At 37.9% G+C, this 22533-nt stretch overlaps 1 protein-coding gene across 1 annotated transcript; it reads left to right on the forward strand.

The window, feature by feature from the left end:
• Positions 1-683: 683 nt before the first annotated feature.
• tnfsf11 (TNF superfamily member 11) lies at positions 684-12053 on the forward strand. Its single transcript, XM_082175158.1, has 4 exons — positions 684-924; positions 5247-5282; positions 9983-10121; positions 10297-12053. Exons 1-4 carry the CDS (start codon positions 739-741, stop codon positions 10719-10721), a joined length of 786 nt encoding a protein of 261 aa, XP_082031284.1. The 5' UTR covers positions 684-738; the 3' UTR covers positions 10722-12053.
• Positions 12054-22533: the final 10480 nt, after the last annotated feature.

Consider the following 22533-nt stretch of genomic DNA (forward strand, 5'->3'; position numbering starts at 1 on the left):
ATATGATACCCAAAATGGTTATCTAGGTAGGCAGCTCACTATACAGTATGCCCAAAAGCTGCTGTCTATAGTATCTATACTAAAGTATCACTAGGCATGATATCCAAAAGAATGCTGTCTGGGTAGACTAGTTATTTTTGTTTTTTGACACAGACACAGCTTTGTGTGGTCTCTCAGTATTACAACAGACAAGAGCCAACAATATTACATCACTCCAGGAAGTAATGGCAATTATAAAAAAAAAACACAGAGCCATTATACAGTGGGTTTAAAGTACAAGTGGTTTATTATTAATCACTTGTTATGTTAATCTTACTGCTTTTAAGAAGCTATCGGTTTTAATCTCGTTATGGTTTGTATGGTAGGCCTATTTTGTGTGCGAGAAGGACAATTAATAACCACAAATGCATTGATTTATTCAGAACATTTATAAAGAGGAAGTAAGGGCATGCATGACTAGTCTCTCAAAGATAGTGCAGACTTCATGTAGTAGGCTAAGATATAAAATGTGACAGCATACTCCGTCAACCTGCTCTTGACTGAACTCACGCAAAAAAAAAAAAAAAAGAAGAGAAAGAGAAAAAACAAAAGACGCCTGAAAGCGAGATCATCTGTGTCTATTATCTGATTGGCTGCCTCCGAAGCAAACTGCATTGCCCACCCCCATGTTTATATGAATCGTTGATCATTTGTCGAGTCCTCCCACTGAGAGAGGATTTGTTCCGCGAACGAGCGCTCATGGCAGCTAATGATTATCGCGCGTACCTGCGGAATCATATAGATATGGAAGAGGCTCCGGCGCGCGCTCCTCAGACGGGCTCCACGCACAGAGCGCTCATATTCTGCACGCTCGCTGTCATGGGACTGCTGCAGGTCGCGTCGAGTGTGGCGATTTTGTTGCACTTAACCGGTTATCTCCGAGAGGTAAGAACTCAATGACTCTCTACTTCTTAAAGTCTTTCAATACAACAGTTTAACTGGACTTGAATTTTAATGCATTAATCATAAGGTTTGACATGCGTTTCGGCAGTTTTGAGACCAAGTTCCGTTTAACTTTTTTTGAAATCTGAATTTCAAGTGTTGCAGGACGGATCAATGTGTGTGTGTGTGTGTGTGTGTGTGTGTGAAACGCGCCTCTTCTGTTCAAGCGCGTTTGAACATCAGAAGAAGCGCGCGCTCGCAGAAGCGTATTGTGCCCACTCAGTGCTTTTTGTGGGTTTTGAACGTAACTTTTAAAACCATTGCTTCTGTGTTTTACACGCTGCACAATTGTTGGAAGTAAAAGTGTTTGACATAAGAAATAAAAAAAAAGTATGAATTTGGTCCGTCCAATTGAGTCCCACCTTTAAAGGGTCTCCGAATTGTCATCATCTCTGTCTCTCCAGCGTAGTTTTTTTGACATTTAATAATAAAAAATAAAAAAGCTATTATCAAAATGTTGTTTTATATAATTCATTTTCAGTGATCCATGTTGGTTTATATATATATATATATAAAAAAAGTAGCTTATAGCCCATTTCTTAGGGATTTGAATGTCTGTCATTGCACGCGACACGAAACATTACTTTTCAAGTGTTTGTGTTTTTTTTTTTCATTTTTTTTTTTCATTAGAGACATTATTGCTACTAATAGCATCTAAAAAAGATAGGCCTATTGATCTTAATGTGAGATTAGGTGTTTTATTTATAGTATATTTATTCTCTCTCCGAATTCACTCGCAAACGTTATTGTCATTCAATTTGCTGGTTAGTAAAGGTTTAAATAGTTTAATTTTGTACTCTACAAAAGGTTTTGTTCTGGGGAAAACTATTGCAGTCTAATCCAATTGCTGACGCAGAAAATTTTGGTTTTAAGCAATGTTGATCTTCATGAATGTGTTGTTGGTCCAGCACTGGTTTCCTTTTTTCGCATTTTCCATAAATCTGGAGAAAACCGACATTGACCAAATATTGTTGAGAGTCTCCCACAAGTGGTACAAAGACATGCAGTGCCAGCCAAAAGCTGGACATGTCTGCACATTCTTCTATAGGACAATATATTTATATTAGATTTTTTTTTAAAGTTTATAACATTTCTATAAAATAACACAAATGGAAGAATGGGAATTATAGTGACCGAAACATGTAGAACAAATAAAAGGTTCTTCTTTATCTAGATTTCAGCTCTGCTTACCCTGGACAAACATTTACTCAACCGACTTTAAGAACTGCATTCTGAAATGCTTTTAAGGATCATAATTTCCTGGAATTCAAAGCGTCGGCACTTTAGACTGGCAGTGTAGTTGCTACAAAGCACTTTTCCCACTTTTAGGGGGGTGTTCGCTAGTCATGTATGCACTTTCCCCCTGACTTCATTTGCTCATCTGGTGGTCTATTTAAATGTTTGGCAGAGCTGCTACGAATGGGATGCTGAGAAACAGCTATCACATGTTGTCATACCCAGATCTCTCTCCTGTAGTGTGAAAGCTGTGGAGGATATTCTGACATCTTGTTTCGTGAGGCTTTGGCACAAACACAGCGGTGTATGTCGGAAGCTTCTTGTGCATGCGCTGGTGGAGGGCCAAAGCAACAGATGCAAGGAAAGGAAAAAGTTGAATGTCAGTTGTGTTTGGCGCATGGTTCATGTTGTCCTCAGAAATCGATGCAGGGACAATCCTCAACCATATATGATTATGAAATGCTTGTCATTCATTTTATAGTCCATGAATTTCAAATGCAGTTCAGTTTATCAAAGGAGAGGAATAACATCACACACTGCATTACAAACTGTTGTTACTTGCAGTCACACACAATTTCGGATTTTGTTTTGTCAAGAATTTTGCGGTGTATCATATTACTTCCTGATTGAGCACCTGCACCCTTTATAGTTTAAGATGCATTCTTTACGCTCTAGTTTTACTGTATTACCTGTTGATCATATAGCGCAAGATCTATGAGAATGGTCTATTTCACTTTCAGGAATGTGGAGAATGTAAAAAATGGTAGAAAAACATGTTTGTGCTTGAGGATCCTTGAGGAAGAAAATACTTCAGCGTTCTTCCTTTTTCATTAGGCTCAAATGCAAATAAGGTATCACATTTAAAAGCATGAGATCCCATCCTCCCTTCAGAGCGCTTTTACTTGATGAAACCACACCTTCTTCAAAACACATGGACGCACACACACAGCAGAGTCTCCAAAGAAAGATGGCATTAAATTACCTCATGTCGCAAAGCACATAACATTACAATAAAAAAGGGTTCCGAAAAATGCAATAAGCGAAAGCACCAGAGAATTTACACTAGTAGAATTGTATAAATGGCAGACCTTCCAATTTTGCAGCAGTCTGGAACTTTTTGCAGTTTTATGCGGGTGCAGATTCTATGTAAGCCTGCTGCTTATCCAGTGTTGCTAGATCAGGTTGACGATTTCCGGCCCAAAAGCTCTCAAAAACCCTCTCAAATCCTTCACTGCCAAAAGAATGTGATCGAATTCTATTGTCTTGAAAACCTAGGTGTACAAGTTACCTCCTTAAAACGTAACAACAACTAAATAAAATTATAAAAATGAACGAATTCTCCTGCTAGGAGAACAATACAACAGGGAAACGGATCCAAACATGTACTGTAAAACAAAAATGTTACTACCTGAACAGGTAGAAACTTTAAAAATGTCAAATATTTGCAAACGGCAGTCAAGAAATTAAGACTTTAAACCCCGCACACACCTTAAAAGCTGAAAATGTGTCATTCGTGGTCAGAAAATTAACAACAATAATAATGCGTGTAACTTTGTGTTCCGCTTTAACTTCAAACAGAACTAGTACATCTTTCTTGAAGTTCACATTGTAGAAGCACAGAACTTAGCACAGTCAAAACTGATTAATCGTTGATTCAAAACCTCTTTCAGCAGCTGTTGGGGACGAGTAGAGTTCAGTCTGGATAGTTTAAGTTGCAGATGTCCTGGTTAGGCCAGCGGCACCATGACCATGGATAGGAGTCGTCCCATATTTCATATTTCAATATTTCAATTCAAGTCATTCAACTGTGCTCTCAGAGTTAGTTATAGGCCTATTTATTAAGGGGCTTCGAGTCATCTCACATCACAGGCGTAATCCACGTTTTGAGAGTTGGGTCACTCTCCCACGCTTTGCTGTAGATTCAACTTACTGTATATTTATACCACTTTGCATCATTGACAATGGCATAGCCTTTATCACTGTATAGTCAAGTCACATTTATTTATATAGCGCTTTTTACATTGTAAAATGTACGCTTTTTTATTGTTTCGAAGCAGCTTTACAGAGATAACAGGAAAATAATGCTAATAATGCTAAATAATGTTTGTTTCCAGAAGAAAATAGTGTCACAGTCCAGCTTAAGTTCTGTGATGTTTCATTTTTGTTGTAAAAAAGTTATTAATTTAGTTAATTTATATAGCCGCTCTGGAGAAAACAATGATGTCTTGTCCAGCTCAGTTCAGTTCTCATATAATGGTGTCAATGCAGGCAGATCAACATTATTGTTGAAAATTAAATGAAATGTTAAATTTAATGTCCCCAACTAAGCAAGCCAAAAGCCAATGGCAACAAAGGTGGAAAAAGGCGAAAAAAAACCTCCTGAATGTGGCAGAATGGAGAAAAAAACCTTGGGAGAAACCAGGCTCAGTATAGAATATTATGAAATATGTTGTGTGCCTTATTCTGTGTAAGAAGTCACGCCATCTCACAGAAGGATGCTCAACTGTCGTTATGAAGTGAGTTTGGAGTAAAAAACTTAATTAAATGTTGTCTTTTGTTGGACAGGAGTTTTGGAAAGTCGTTTTTGAAAATAAACGCGTGTTGCATTTTTAAATGCACGTCATAAGAGACTCAAACTCGCAGTGCTTTCAGATGGAGCAGCATTTACTACTGATCACAGAGCCGTACGTCACTGACAAGCTGCGCATACAAAATAATCACAGCTTTTTCGATTTCATAATCGCAATAAAAACCAAATCGGTTTAAACACGATTTTAGGTTAATTGCGATTAATCGTGCAGCCATTAGTTTGTACTTTGTATTAGTTCACACTGAATTGGATAAAGTATATCTTTAAACACTTTTGTACTTCAGGAATGTCAAGCACAGAAAATGTCTCTATATGAAAATAATGCTGCTTTCCTGTAAGTTCATTAAAATCATGCAGTGTGCAGTGGTACCTGTTAGTTAATAGCAATCCAGCTGGATGCAGTTGTGTAACTGAACTGTGTTTGTTTGTTTTTTTACAGGTCGACCTTGCCTCAGCCCAGCAGAGTCCTAATGAGGTGAGCTAATAAACTTCAAAAGATGAGTCTGTTTTTCTCAAGTTTGTGTGCTTTGGCTCAGACTCAGAAACCGCATCAGTTTGCAGAAACATTGTTTTTCTCATGTTACACAACACAGTTTGGGTTTTGGAATCTTTTGAAAGGAATACAATGATTACACCTTAAATCTCACCATGTCCCTTAGTCTTTAGACCTTTTTATATGCTTTTTTTTTCAGGTTTTGAATTGATAGTTATTGTTCAATGATGAACGAATGAATGAATGAATGAATGAATGAATGAATGAAAAAGGCATTTATATAGCGCTCTCATATGTACTACTGTACACCCAAAGCACTTTACGATTGTATCAGGGAATCTCTCCTCAACCACTACCAGTGTGCAGCATCCACTTGGATGATGCGACGGCAGCCACGGTACATTGGCGCCAGTGCGCTCACCACACACCAGCTATAGGTGGAGAGGAGAGAGAGTGATAGAGCTAATTCAATTAATGGGAATTATAAGGAGGCTATGATTGACAAGGGCCAATGGGTGGAATGTGTCCAGGACCCCTACTCTAGGGGTTACTCCCCTACTCTTTACGAGAATGACCACAGAGAGTCAGAACCTCAGTTTAACGTCTCATCCGAAGGACGGATATCGTCTTACTTGACATACTATCGATACTTGACATAGTTGACACTCATATTAGGCGATGGGGTGGGGTGTGATGGTCTACTAACAGCGTCGGCGCCATGGGTTGAGAGTTAATGGTTAGAGAACTAGACTTGTAACCCGAAGGCCGCAGGTTCGAATCTCAATACCACCAGGAAACTATTGAAGTGCCCTTGAGCAAGGCACCTTTTGCTCCCCGGGCGCCGCAGTGAATGGCTGCCCACTGCTCCGGGTGTGTGTGCACTAACTTGGATTGGTTATGCAGAGGACAAATTCTGAGTATGGGTTACCATACTTGGCCCTCACACATCACAATCTTTATTTAACGTTTTTAAATGGTCTAGCAACAGAACCGTCAATACAGGAGTGCCGGCGGTGTGCTTTCGGTTACGGATGCCTCCTTTAGCTTCAGATAGCTATTCTAAAATTCTTTTAGAGCTCCTTGGATTATTTTCCTCATTTATTTGAAATAAACTTACATTGCATATGAATAAACTGTAGGCTATATATACAGTTAATGTAATATTGAAATATTTCTTTATTGAAATATTTATAAATTATTAGGTAAGCTAAGCATCAAGCATTGGTCATGTAGATAGATTCTGACAATTAAAACACAAATCAGGCTTGTGTATTTATGACATCCATTACTGCTGTATTTGTTCAGAAACTGAAGTTATTTGTGAATTGTACTTGTCATATTTTTAGTATAGTAAAGCAAAACTACAGCACTTCCAGTGGGCTATTTTATGGAGCTGTCAACATTGGAAACTCAGACAGCATGCCTTCAGTTGACATATACCCCATGCATATATTAAACTGTATGTTATAAAAATGGTATATGTAAAATTATTTTATTTACAAGCTTTATTCGTTGCACCTGTTTCTGAATATTGCTTCATCTATGTAGTATACTCTATTTAGATAAATCAATTCTCAGAAACAGGTGCAGTTATTTTTTTATCCCCGAGGGGGAACAGACAAATGAGCCACCCAATCCCCCAGACTCGACATGCCCACTCACTTTGTGCACTCTGGCGTGGACCCTGTCAACTAAAAACTCCTTTAGGCTAATTTATTCATTCTTAGCATTATAGACATTTCATGTGCCCAAAGCATGGCATTTCCTCCTATTAGCACAAAGACATTCCAAAACTATGACCTGAATTAGTGTTTATTGGATTTATAGAATGGGATTCTTGCATTAATAGTACCAGTGTTCCATTGTTAAACATAGGTTATGCGTTGGTATTTTCACAAAATTTGTTTGTTTAAAGACAAGGATCAACACACCGGAGAATGCCATGGTTGCTGTAAAACATTTCCTAAACCAGGATGGTGTAGTCGCTTGTGAAAAGGTCAAGCCAAAGTCCGTGGAACTTTTCTTTTTCAGGGTGGCTTGCTTTGCCAGGTCATGAGAAGTTTACTAGTTTTATCATTACCCTGGGACAACTTAAGTGTTTAAATATATGTTATATCTTGGCTTTTTTTAATGCAGCTCAAATGCTATTTAGTTTGAGAGCGTGTTTGTACTGGCCTACTTTGTTTGCGGTGTACCAAAGTTCTTAAGAAGGTCAGAGCATCGAACAAAAACCAGAACTCTGCACTTGAAAGACCTAATTATTATGTTAGTTTGTTATTTGATGCTAGTCTAGGACTAAAAGCCTAATATTATAACATTTAGATATTTAGTTTATATTTCATAAGGATAGCTTTTACTTAAGCCTTAATCTACTACCACTTATACAAATCTCTTTGTGGTATGAAACTTGTGGTATGTCACACAGTTGAAGTTCAATTCAGTGTTTTCCTGAATTGCTAGATTGTTGGCTTCATTTTAAAGACACCTTGCAACTTGAATACCGCAACAGACCTTTTATTCTTTCAGTTATTTTTGTTTTTTTGTTTGTTTTTTCAAAAGTTGCTTGAGGCATAGAGGACATTTCAGTCATACCTGAGCTGTGAAACTGCAGAGGGGAAACCCCTTTATTGCCTGTTATGTTGGTAGTGTCCTTTGATTAGATTTCCGTGGTGTAACCTATCATGCACGGCAACCATACTGTATATGAACACTTGTTTTTTTTTTTATGTTAAAATTGTTTCTTCTTTGAACCATTTGAATGATGAACCAACTATTGAACCAACTATTTATTTCTCAAACATGGTTGACACACACAAGTACCATTCCACTTTACTCAACACACATTGATTGTAAGAATATCACTAACACATGAATAAACAGTATAAGGTGAGGTCTATTTTGTTAATAGAATAAAGTTAGTGAGTTGGTATGGTCACCAGAGTCATCAAAAATATAGAAAATAACACAAAGTGAAAATAAAGTGGTATTTTGGGTTCAGTTACCAAAGTAAATACATAATGCTAACATGAACTGTTAATGAAACCTATGGACACTGATCCTGATGAATAGAATAAACATCATACCTGCATGCAAATCCTTCCTAGCTAATACACAACATGCCAGTTACAGGCTAATGATTATTTTTGTATATAGTGAAAAGATATATAAAAATATATATGCTCCTGCATGGTCCTCCGCATTTGCACAGACTATCGTCTGACAGGACAGTAAAGTTAAGCCCCTTTTCACACAAAGCAGTGATCCCAGAAAACTGTCATAGAATTGCTTGAGTACCTTCTGTGTGAACACAAACACGTCCCAGGATCGATCCCGGGATGGGGACCTAGTAACATTGCCGGGATCAGTCCCGAAATGCACCCTGTGTGAACAAAAGGCAGGACCAATGCCGTAAGGAGTGTGTCGTAGTGATGACTCAGGACCCACCGGTTGAGAAACTTAACCCTCTGGGGTCTGAGGTGTTTTCTGGGCCCTGGAGGTGTTCTGACATGCTCTGACATTTATGCTTATTTCTGTTACTTATAACATTTTCATGGCTAAAGTCTGTGTTCAGCACAAACACTGCTACAATAATATGTGTGCAGCATGTATGCAAAAGTTTGTAGTTTTGATAAAATTACGTTAAGTCAACGATATAAGGCCATAAAACCCATACTGAATATTTGTTCACAAGACTTTTGAAAACTGTATCTTGTAGCCTAGAATTCTAATCGACATGCCATTCATTATATATAGAATACTTCAAAATAATATACTGTCTGCCTCTATCTGTGATAAGAAGCCACTTCAGACCCCAAATGGAATTTATTTTAAACACCTATGACGTTATGAAGTGAGTTTTCGTCATGTAATGTTTGACGCGTTTTGCTTTTCAAATGCAGGTCATGAGTCCTGAGATTCAGTTCGAGAATGAAGCAATGTAACTATTATTCAGAATTTTGCTGCTTGTGTGAAAAAGGGAAATGTGACCATGAGGACACATGTGGTCAAAACAAAGTGTATCGTATTTCTTCTTTGAATGAACAAGAATAAAATGAGCTGGTCAAAAAAACATAAATACAAAAAAATACCTTTACACCACTTCCAACAAACTTGCCTGGTTTCTATTTCTGCTGTATTGTGCTAGGTACTGTAGATACTGTATAGCCAATGTGAAAAATCATTGGTCCAGAATTGTGCTCCTCATAACTCTACATTAAATATCTACAATAAACATCAAATATCTAATGCTTGAGTCCCGTTCTCATCAAGAACGATAATTATAACGCTGTGTCCACATCAACGTACAATATCGTTCTGTTTATTATAAGCAGGTGTTGCAGTTCTGTCGTCTGCCGCATTAAATGCTCGAGCTCTTTAAAGTCGGGTGGATTCTGATTTGCTGTCAATGTGTCGGAAAAAAAACATTCCGATAGTGATTCCAAAGATATCATTTTTCCATCCCATTATCGTGATAGTTGTGGTGTGGACTGCTTTTCTTTTATGTATAGAAAGATTTTTGTAACTATATCTTTATCATTGTAGTTATCCTGCTTGGTGTGAATGGGCCTTTAGTCTGTACATATATATTTGGTTTCTTTTTGGAGTCTGCATGATTTATAAGAAGCTGCACTGTGAATGATGGATTCAGCGAGTCATTAATGTGTTTGTTTTTTCTTTCTCAGGAAATGCACAGTGAAACATTAATAGGCGATCCGATGAAAACTTTTCAAAAGGAGAGGAAGGAAAGATGTCGACAAAAAAAGGACACACGCATTCCATCAGCTCACCTTCCTATAAAGACACCCACACAGTTTTCAACCAGTAAGCATAAGCTGTTTATTTCAGAATCACATGACATGGTTGTCGGAAACGTTTCCTGAAATGTTAGACTTGTGATAAAAACAAACAAATTGTTGGTAACCTGATCTTGACGTAATATATATCCATATTAATATCATCAATGTTTATTCTGACCATGTTATTGGTGCTTTTTCAGAAGATCGAAATGATTTAACCATGATCCCCTGGGACGATTTTCATGGGGAAAATTTGAAGAAGATGAAATACCGTGATGGGCGAATTTTAGTGGATGAACCTGGCTATTACTACGTCTATGCCAAGACCTGCTTTCGATATACTAAGGTACACGACTCGGACAAAGTGGACGTCAGCAACGTACAGCTGTTTCAATACATTTGCCATGAGAAGCACACGCAATCTGTGATCAAGCCCATTGTCCTTGCAAAAAGTGGCGGCACGCTGCAGTGGAACATTGCGGAGTACAACATGTACTGTGTGGAGCAGGGCAGAGGTGTCCAGTTGACTAAGGCCGACGGTATTTTTGTCAACGTATCCAATGCATGGCTGCTGGACCCTGAAGCTGAAGGGACATATTTTGGTATTTTTAAGATAAGCGATTGACTTGCATAGATTTTGCTACTGAACATGTGCACATTTTGCAACCTTGCAAACTTTTTCAAAGTGATTATGAACCACTGAGCACTTGTTTTTGATCACTGACTTTTGATTTTTTTTTTTAAGAGCACATAAAGATTTCTCAATCGTACCAATACTGGCAATAGGTATCAGTCCAATGTTGGTACCCATTGGAAAAATGCTCAAATACCCACGACCATGCAGCGAATTGCAGCGGTGGAGTGATGCTGGACAGTCCCAGTGAAGTACGCCAAATCACAGTAGTCCGCTGCGACCTCCACAACAGAGGAACACAGAGGAATCATACGAACTAAGTGGTCAAATTAAGTTCGAAATTAAATCTACTCAATACGAACTTCTTGTTCACATTATATCACATTTGCGGCTTTGCCCGTAGTGACATTGTTATCAGTGAGTATGCAAAAAAAGGAACAGCCTTAAGACGACATATCAGTGCATCGCTAGTTTAAGAAATTTTACATGAACATTTTCATCATCACATTGATTGATTGTAAAAACAAAACCGTCCAAATACCATGAAATGTTTCTAACACAATGTTAAAATGATAGCTACAGACTTTGGGAAGGTTTCTCTCAGATCACTGAAAGCTTGATTGATTGAAGAAACCTCGACGTCAAGGAAATTTGAATTGTGACAAACTGTTGGATAAGTACTTCCTGTCTCATCAAGAATATGTACTGATGCTTTACTGATCGATGAATTTCACTGTTGGATGTTTGGAGCTTCCTTTCAGATGATATTTTAAATTTTCTTGAACAAAACGTATACAAACATTCAACAAAAATCAAGGCAGCTGGACTGTCTTTGAGAAGCGATGTGCAGAACCAAACTGAGTTTGGTACGCTCTAATTTAATTTTGTTTTTAATGCACTAAGTGTATTTATTTATTTTCAATAATGATAGAATGTTTGTAAAATGTTCTGTCTGTTGTACAGTTTTGTACATTGTGTATAATTGCCTTTATTCCATTCTTCAAGAGGTTTTGGACAAAGGGCATTGACTTTTCGGTCTGTTATACATGCGCTTTTGTCCCAGGCACAGGGTTCCTGTTTAAAGCTTAAGTGGATTGGTTTCTCACTAAGAAACTTTGTATTTAAGTATAATTAATTTGACAATTCTGTGTGCAAATGTTTATGGACAGCAGAATATATTGTTCCAAGCCCAAAGCAAACCTAAAAATGTTTGCAAACTTAAAGTCTAAGATTTTTTTTTTTTTCATATGTTAGCAAAAGTTCTGTTTTTTTATGTTTATTTATACTATTCTGCCTAATAAAGATACTTTTCTAAATAAAATACTAATTTGTTCATGAAAATGCTTCATTTGATAATGTACCACCGGAGGCCTTCACCTAGGCATTCATAGTTTACATATGCGTTAAGTCTATTTTCATATTGCCTCGACAATGAAAAAGTACATGCAGTTCCCAGCGTTAACTGGCTCCTCTCTGGATGTGACAGCTAAAGTAAATGTTTGGTCTTTCCTTTCTTTGTGGTATTGTCAAGCAAACGGGTGAATTACACTGGCTGTGGGGTGGGAACATGGTCATCCTTAAAATAATATCCACCCGTTCGTGGCGGTTGTTTTAGCCTCTAATTCTCTGCAGATATTTGCAACATAATTTTGCTTGGTCTTAGTTGCTGAGAGAATAGAAGTAGGAGAAACAAAACAGTGTCCCATTGTGTATTTCTCAAGTCTAACTCAAGTTAGCAGATTCATTTGAGAGGAACTCCCAGTGCTAATACTCGTCACTCAACATAGCCAACCATTTAAAGCACTGTGGTCTGTGAAAATCCAAGTGTGATGGAAATGGCCACATATGAAGTTTGACCTCAATATTGCAATTGCATATACATACATATATATATATATATTTATATATATATATATATATATATATATATATATATATATATATATATATCTCCAAACTTGTACGTTTGTTTTCTTAATATAATCATTACTTTCAAAAAAGGTGTCCATGCTACAGTGGAATCATACATTTAAATTCTGAGCAATAATAATTAACACTGTATAATCATGTGTTAGGATTAGATTTGGTTGAGGGTTAGTTGCAAATATTTATGCATAATTTATAGTTGTAACTACAGTAACTACAAGGATACTGTCAAATAAAGTGAGACCAAATATACTATTTTATAAAATATAATAAAAAGTAGCGTAACCATAAAAGAAAATAACAAAATATTTGTCTTTGTACTTTAAATACAAATGTAAACAGTTTTTTTTACATTCAAAATTATTTTTCATTTTCTTCATATCGTAGTTTTTATTTTAAAACAAAATTGTTTTACTGCTTTTATAAAACATAAAAAATAAAAACATTTAAGCCATGTTAAGCCAACATTTTTTCAAGATTGTGCTTTTTAAAATTCAGTTTTTTCCCCTAATTTTACAGACCCCGTTTTCGTTTTGAATGCTGGCACAGCAAACTTTGCTCTGTCTGTAAAAGTTTAATTTTTTTTGGAAGCAATTACATTTCTCAATACTTTCTTGGCACACATGTGGTACCATAAAAATGTCAGGATGTTTGCCAACTGTACAGCATGCACACACTGGCTTTATGCCCCCTATATAACAAGAAGGCTCTGCTTCACTGGACTTGAGTTTTGTTTTGTTTTTGACTTTATTGTTTGCATGTGTAAAAACAAAGGTTTCGGGTTACTGGTTTTCAAAGCCAAAATCGTAGCATTGCAGCTGAACTGATTGTTTAAAGTTTTTGTTTCGAGACAGTTGAACAGTCTATCCATTATCTTCTCAAGCAGCCATATATGAGAATGTCGGTCCATTTACAGCTCAGTCTATACGGCACATACTTCACCATAACACATTTCTGTGGCCATCAGATGTTAGTAACCCAGTGTGAAAGGTAATGGGCTTGATGTGTAATGAAACGTTTTGTGACCGAATTGTGCTTTAGTAAGCATATATCACAGGCATTGATATATATTATTAGATTAGCTAACTCCGAGTGCCTCTTTTAATGGGATTCTGTGGTGAGAGGGAAATAGCTTCAAGGTTAGATTTATGGAGCAGCTGGGAGCTTTGTTATGCACATTAAAGTTGCTTAGCAATTTGCACGCTCACGCATTCTTCCTTTGCTGACTAAGCTTCACCAGTTGTTTTTACTGGTCTACACAGCCCTCTGACAAGACAGATTGAATGTTAACATCTTTAACATGGTACCAATACACAGCTATGCTGATGGTACACTACATTTGGAGAACTACATGATATGTGATTGTTAGTCATTTACATCATTACCAAAAATGAAAATACTAAATCCATAACAAACTACTGCACAAATAAATAGCGAATAAAAGATATTGGTAACACTTTACAATAAGGTTTCATTAGTTAAACTTTAGTTACTTAAACTTAAACTGCACGTCTACAGCATTTATTAATCTTTGTTAATGTTAATTTCAACATTTACTTATATATTATTAAAATCAAAAGTTGTATTTGTTAAAATTAGTTAATGCACTGTGAAGTAACATGAACAAACAATGAACAGCTGTAGTTTTATTAACTAACGTTAACAAAGATGAACAAATACAGTAACAAATGTTTTGCTCATGGTTAGTTCATGTTAATACATTGACTAATGTTAACTAATGAACCTTATTGTAAAGTGTTACCAATATATTTTTCAAATAAGCACAGACACACACACACACAAATGCCCCCTGCTGATGTCCGCTTGTGTTTCCACAGGCTTCAGGACCTTGGACAGCACAATTCCAATCAATGTCCAAATTTATCAGACAAGACAGTGGCCATTGCAGATGACCCAGTCACATGACCATGCACATGTGTTCAGGGTGAACTGTGCATGCTAAGTACCACCTTTAATCAAAGCAGAACATACAAGTTCCACCTAGTCACAATGTGTAAAGTCATGATGAAATGTTTCTTTGCATTAGTTGTTGATTGGATGGAGGCAGATCTTGCAAAGCAAGCTTGCAGTCGATTGTAATAAAGGGGCGGGTTTAAGTGGACTAAATGAAGCCATACATCAAGAAAGAGAAGTCTGTCATTTCACTGGAAGATCCATTTATGATATTTTGATTAAACATTACAAGTTCAAAACATAAAAAAACAACAACACATGTACACATTTTTGCACAATACGATCAATAACATGGATTTAGAAAATAGATAGGGTGAATATTAATTTCATGCTGACTTTAATTAACAATCAAATTTTATATAGAAAAGAAATTAGAGTGTTTTAATTATTATAGTATGGCCAATTTTGTATTGTTGATTTTGCACTCCAGCATCACTGCTATTCCAGTGCAATATTTGTTTGTTTTATTTTTGTTATTTAAAGGAAAATGAATTAAAAAAAAACACTTACAGAGACAAAAATGTCATCCAGATATTACTTTTCGAAAGACAGAGCTGTTTTGACCTCTGTTATCAGATGAAAAAACACAATTTGAGCACCAAACAGGAAGGGTTGAGGTTGAGGCAGGGAATACCCTGCTGACTCATATGAGGTGATCTCAACTCTTTGTGATGAGATTCCATATCTTTAAAAAAGCTTCTGAATTTTTAACCGATTAAAGTCTGTGTGGTACTGAGGTCATCGGTTTACATATGGATTCAAAAATGTTCAGTCTTACAAGCCATTTCTCTAGATCTCATTCTCATATGAGCTTAAAGATTTTTTTTTACATTATAGTTTTGCTGAAAATTTTCATTGAGTGTGAACACTAGTTAAACCACAGAGTTATGTAATACCTGTAGAGAGCTGTCCGTTAGCATTTCCATTCTTCTCAATGGCAGTTTTGGAAGCATTTGACCTGGGTAGTCATTACTTTTTCTTTAAAAGAAAACAAAAACGTTGGTAGAAGTGAATGAGGCCAATTCATGAATACATATATATATAAAAAACTCAATGTATTAATAGCTTCAAGACAAACAAAATGTGTGTGATTTTATTTTGAAAAAACTCCACTTGCTTTTCAGTGTAAAATTATGTCCATAGTCTTTAACCATAACCAATAAAATTAATGTAAAATTGACGATTTAACCAGCTCAAATAATGCACATTTGATCAGACACTCCTCCAAAAAGTTGTACCTCACTGTAACCTTGTTTTCTGCTTCTACTTTTTAAGAAACCAAGGGATGAGTCAAAATTATATTTTCTTATTATTAAATCATGTCACAAATGCTGTCACCTAAAGTTAATTTGCATTAAACATTAATCTCATTAGAAAAAATTGCCACTTTCAATGGCCAAAAGATATTACAGTGCTACTTGTATGTTCTGTTTAGTTTAGTTCTAGTTCCTGTACCTGTTTCATTTGTTCCCATTGTCCCGCGAGTAGTTAGTTCCTTGATTACTGATGGCTTCTCACCTGTTTCAATTTCTGTTGATTAGCCTCCCCTGTGTATGTGAGCCTTCAGTTCTCACAGTTCTTTGATCGGTGTTGATTGTCAGTTGAGTTTATGTGGTTGTTTGATTTATTTCCTGTTTTCTGAGTGTTCTAAAGTGTTTTTTATTAAAAACTGTTTCTTTAATAACAATAGTATTTCTTAAATTCTCTTGCGTTGTTCGATCATGGCAACCACCCATTTGTGACAGAACACAGAATCAAAAGAAAAGAAAGGATAGACATTCATGTTAACTCCACTCTGCTGCACGTATCCGCCTCGGGCCTTCCACTCTCCAGCTCTGCCTAGGCATTTTGATCCCCTGTCTCTGCCTCTGGCTTTCGGCTCCATGTGGGACCATCATCGTCCTTATGGCTCCACCGGGCTCCCTCGTCCCTCTGGCTCCACCTGCACATTCCTGCAGTTCGCCTTCTTCTCCTAGAACAGGAGGAGCATTCCCTCGAGGACCACACGATGGATATCATAGACCCCACCTCTGCTGGCTCTCTTCAGTCACCTCATCTTCTCCTCTGTTGACTCTACTCTGCTGCACAGATCTACCTCGAGCCATCCAGTCTCCAGCTTTGCCCAGGCACATGGATTCCCTGTCACTGCCTCGGGCTGCCGAGCCAGTCACACCCCCTTGGCCTGTCGACCAGTCAGCCCCACCTTCCCTCCCCCTCCTTCGGCTCCATGTGGGACCTTCGCCCGTATGGCTCCACCGGGCTTCCTCGTCCCTCTGGCTCCCCTTGGTCAGTCGTCATTCTCCTGGCTCCACCACTGGTGGTCGAACATCTTACTCCACCCTGGCTCCTCCCACCACCGGTTCCGCTGTGGGCCTTCGTCCTGGCTGTGCTCAGGGTCTTCAGCTGTCTCCCTTCACTCGCCCTTAGACTTTTCTGCCTGCCTCTCCTTGGTTATGTCCTTCCCCAGCTCCACATCATCTTGCTGGATTCTCATCCATCATGCAATCATTGCAACCACCTGTTTGTGACAAACAGATGCTAACTAGACGAAACCACTCATGTACAGCATGACTCATTGTCTGGCCTCATCTAGAAAACACTCTCCTACCTGGAAACCTACCTTGGTAAACCTACTGTAATTTTATGTGTCCAAAAATTGTGTCCATTAATATAGATTGTCTGTTGTTCTCACTACTTTGAGTAATGATAAATGGAGCCAGACTTGTTTTACAAACTTCATGTTACATCAGTCATTCACGTTAGTGCTTGGCTAACGCATGCGCTGTTATTTACACTGTTAATGATACAGTTCCCACATGTTTACTGCAATAATTTAGAAATACACATTGGTTAGTTGATGGACACACACTTGTTAATGCTGATGGCGAGGAATTACAGTTGCAACATCTCATAATGCACATCAAACTGAGTAGCGTATCACTGAAAAACGTCCTGCTCAAGTCGTCCTTGTGTTTTGTGTTGAATAACTTGTTCTAATGTTTCATCATCGGACTCACACTCGGATTGATATGGTAAAATCGATGCCATTGTTACTGTCTTTACAGTGTGTACAATCACTGAGCTTTAGGAAGCCTCCGGAGCTGAAATTCAGTTATGGTAATGGACGTGTTGTTTCCGAAACGCTCTGTAAGCGGTAGACCAATCGCAATAGACTGGGCCATCTGACCAATCAGAGCAGAGTAGGCTGCGGAATGGAGGGTATTTAGAGAGACTTAATCTTCGGACAAGTCATTTGAGAATCATTTAAAAATGTGGTGATGCGCAATGTAAAACATACTCCCAGTCACAAAAAAACATAAGCTATACCATGACTTTATCACTTTTTCCTTTTAACAATTAAAGGGCTCATACTGTCCATTTTTGCTAATGTTGGCCTTCATTAACATAATTGTTTTTACATAATCAAATGGAAGAGACACACTATAACTTTAAACTCAATTGAAAAGGCTTTTTATAACACCATTAAGGTCCTATATCACTTTCAAAGCATGGTTCTTTATGGAACCTTATAAAAAGGGTTCTATTTAGCACCAAAAAGGGTTCTGCTATTTTTCAAGCCGAATAACCCTAACTTGGTACTGTTTAGAACCATTTTTCTTAAGAGTATAGGAGACCTCCAAACCTTTAAAATAGCAAAATAGGGGCATTTCAAATAACCATTTAAAACAGCATAATGATTGGATATGCTTTGAGCGACAAAATCATACATTTCCAATGTCTAATTCCAATGTCTAATCTAATTTTCCAAAACACACCTGTGAGCATGTGCATGTATTAAAAAGAAATGACAGAACTCACATTTGTATGCCTTTATTTGTGCTTGAATGTTGGGTACATTTACGTAATTTATTTTCCAATTCATGAACTCCTGTCTCTTTTTAAAACGAAATGACTCAGTCAGGGTTGAGCCAGGACATGTGAAATATAGACTTAAATCGGTAAAGCCTCCAGACTTCCCAAACCACCGGCAACACACCCATACTGAAGACGAGGTGGAATGTCATTCATATGGTCCTGATTTCCCTCCCCACTACCATCAGAAGAGGACAGGAGGGAATGATGCTCAGCTGCCGAAACATGCCAGTGGCAGAAACCCATTTGGTTACTTGCTTACGTAGGAGCTCACCACAAACTTGGGCTATGCACTGGTTAAAGATTCTTTGAATCTTCCCATTCTACTGACCATGTGCAAAAGTATAGATAAATATTGTAGATGAAAGATTGGACCAGCACTGACCACACACGTGCACACATTGCCAGGAACATGATGCACACACACACACACACATACACTGACTCAACGGACAGCCACACTGTAAATAATTATTTGTCAGATAACCTAAAAAGTGTTTCATTTTTATTCAAAATCTTTTTTATTATGACTAAATCAAATTGAATAAATTAATGGTGCAATTAGTAGTTTGGTGCAAAGTTTTACAATAATAGTTTTTGTGTCGAGTCATCTGAATTGTGTAAACTCACATGAGATAAAGATTATAATTTAATGTTAGACAAAATTTTAGGCTGAAGCCTAAAGTAAACGTTAAGTAAACAGAGATCACTGGATCTCAGAGTTCTAGAAGGAGTGTACGGATGGAGCAAATGATTATCAAAGTAAAAGAAAACTGAGTGATTAAACATTTAATACAAAATTGAACTAACTTTGCCTCAAAGCAGCTTTGCTACTGTTTCACTATGGTTGATGCGCTGAGCCATATTGGATTCTGAAGTCTTGGTTGTTGCGTTTCCATCGATTTTCCCAGTTGCCACTCTGACTTGAGGGGGCGTTCTAGTTAAAAGTTCCAGTTTCACTTTATTTTGTTGGTCTCTTAACACACCATGTTGACTATAAGTAACGTTGCACCTCTTTTTTTTTACCATTTTCACAAAATTTTCATGGCCCCCAGAATATTTTGTTGTATGAATATCTGAACATGCAATAGCCTATATAAAAAGAAAGAACAGACCCTCTGCTTTTAAACAAAATAATCAGTTCATCAAAAAGATGAGAAAATCACGTTTTTGTCAAAGACTACATCCAGATCAGATTCAGAAATATGATCAAAACATAGATGGAGTAGATCGAGTCCATCAACACCCCTAATGCTTGCACAGTCCTATAGCTCGTCGTCCTGGGTTGACATTTCATTCAATGATCACTGCATCATTAAGGTTTTCATTAAGCAGTTTTGATTGCAGTTTAATGTTGATGATCACATTATTTTACATATGCATATGATTACACATGAGATCGCTCGTTTTTGCATCTTCTTCACATGTGTTTTGATCAGGAGATTCAGTACTCTTTCAGAAGTTGTGTAATAGCACCCCCCTTGCGTATAACAGTGAAAACATGGAAAGCTGGAAAATTCAGTTAATGGCGGGGAAAGAGTTAATACTGTTTTGTCCAATTATGCCCTTTTAGGAAGTCTTGATTTAGTTTTGGGGGGTTTTGTAATATGTTTTCATGCTTGATTGTACAAGAAACGCGTAATTTTTTCACATATTTTTTCCTTCCGAAATACGAAATGTGCAGTGATTGGTTAGCTGGCCCAGTGTGCTGTGATTGGCCCAGTGTACTTTGATTAGTTTCACATAGTTTGCATGAGGCGTGCCTCACCAACTTCCCAGATCGATCCCTGTGCATGTTTTTCAAGACAAGCCTGAATAAATGCACAAAGGCATGCCTGTCCTCGAGGGACATTTGCAGAGTTTGTAGAGTGGGTGCTGGTGAGTTGTGGTTCTCCATTTACGTCTGCTCTGCTGAGGAAGACATCACCAGCCCCACTCCTGACCCAGAGCCCAGCCAGTCATACACACCGCCCAGCACGGACATACTGACTGAGCTCACCGCACCCACCACAGAGCCTGAGCACGAGCTAATGCCGAAGGCCCTCTAATTGGATCCTCCATTGGTCTTCCAGTCTCCAGCTTCACCTTGGCAAAGGGGATCCCCTGGCTCCATCTCCAGCCACCGAACCCATCCCTTCACCTTGGCCTGTTGACCAGTCAGCTGCACCTTGACTCCTCCCTCCCTCGACTCCACCTGGGACCGTCGTCCTCATGGCTTCACCAGGCTCCCTCATCCCTCCGGCAACGCCTTGAACAGTTGTCACTCTGCCTACACCATGGACTTCCAGGCTTTCTTGCCTCCACCCCTTCGGTTCCGTCAGGCTTCGCATCACATCAATGTTAAGTTGGTTGCATTTATCTGGTTCTCCTGTGTTTATTCAGAGCTCTTTTGTTTCTGTTATGTTACTTGTAACGTTTAATAAATGACTGCTGTATTAGATCCTGCCTCTCATCTCAACTTATTGCTGCAACCACCTGTGACAAATACTGTGTTGATTGTAAGTTAATTTGAACTAATATTAATGTATACAGCTTTATAGAAGTAGTACCATATACTCAGTTGTGACCTTTTCTCCTAGGGCAGAATTTAACTAGGGCAGAATGAACTTCGTGACTTCGTGCATGTTGCATGTTAGGTTTGATGTTATCTCCTTAAATGTCAGACCAGCATTTGGAAACCTGTGTATGATAAGATGCAGCATCTCTGTAAGCGAGACACACTTATAAGTTTCACTCTTATTACCTTGTACTGTTGTGTAAGATTTGGCATCCTCCTGAGCAACAGTAAGGCGGTAACAGTATGACCTGTGTGTAAAGTAACACATTTGGTATGTCACATACAATGCATTGCAAAACTTTTACACAGGAAAAAAACATGCACATACTGTGCTCAGTTGATGCTGACTTGTAGTGGTTTGCTATATTTGTTTTACACACAAAAACAGTGCTGGTAAAATTCAGAAATGTACAGGTATTCATCAGAGAAGCAGACTGAAAATGGAACACTTTTCAACAACAAGATTATTGGCAGTGATCATTGAAGACAGAATGAGAACTGATGTGGAGTTTTGCTCAGAGATTTGCTCTCCTCAGCGTTCTTATGCTCCGAGAACAGCAGCTTGATGACTGTTAAACTGTCATCCATCTCAGAAAACCATGTTTTTCAGTCTAAGTGGCAGATTATTTCAATATGCCCTAAACAATAATTCTTTGCTGGAAGAAAATGAGACTTATCCTATTTCCCCAATGCCTTAAGGGTTTACAGTTGTGACCCATAACTATATGTTAGAGCCACCCTTTAAATGAAAATCTTGATGTTTAAGTTTTCACTTCACTTTCATAGAGTAGGATGATGTGGTAAAAATATCAAAATCAAAAACTATGCTCATATTTGCAAAATCACGGTCAAAACACTTGGATGTAAAATAAAATATTCGTTTTTGGTAAACTGTTCTTGAACTGGGGAAAAACTGGAAAAATAACTTCCCCTAACATTTTCCCTCATCATAGCGGTTTAACTCGCAACTGATGAGCATTCAGCTGGACCACATATAAATATTTCCCTTTAACAAAACACAGACGTGCTTGTGTATACGTAAGGGGAAGCATATATTCTGCAAACTCTGGAAAAATCTGTCAGAAAAATCCTTGGTAAAATCTTTTAATGAACGTGCCATCAAAACAATCTTGCACTTGACCAATTTGCATGCAGACATTGCAAAAGGAGAATGCAAGTCTCCAAGAGGAAGTTGAGAATATGTCTCTGTGGTTAGCTGGAGTAATATTGATTTGGTATCATGATGATGTATGCTACAAAGCGGCGAACAGAAGCATCTGTTTGTCATTACGCAGGCTGGATAATGAACTCCATGATAGGAGCCGTGCTTGTGCGAGATCCAAACATGCAAACACTTGGGCTGTCCAACTCATTCGATTTGCACAATGTGCAGTGTTGTAACACTTAATGCCAGTGTGAATTTAAATGGAAAATGGAACTAATGAGTTAAACAAGCAGGAAGGACTGGAAATC

The sequence above is a fragment of the Leuciscus leuciscus genome, assembly GCF_965113295.1.
Source record: "Leuciscus leuciscus genome assembly, chromosome: 7".
Taxonomy (NCBI): Eukaryota; Metazoa; Chordata; class Actinopteri; order Cypriniformes; family Leuciscidae; genus Leuciscus; species Leuciscus leuciscus.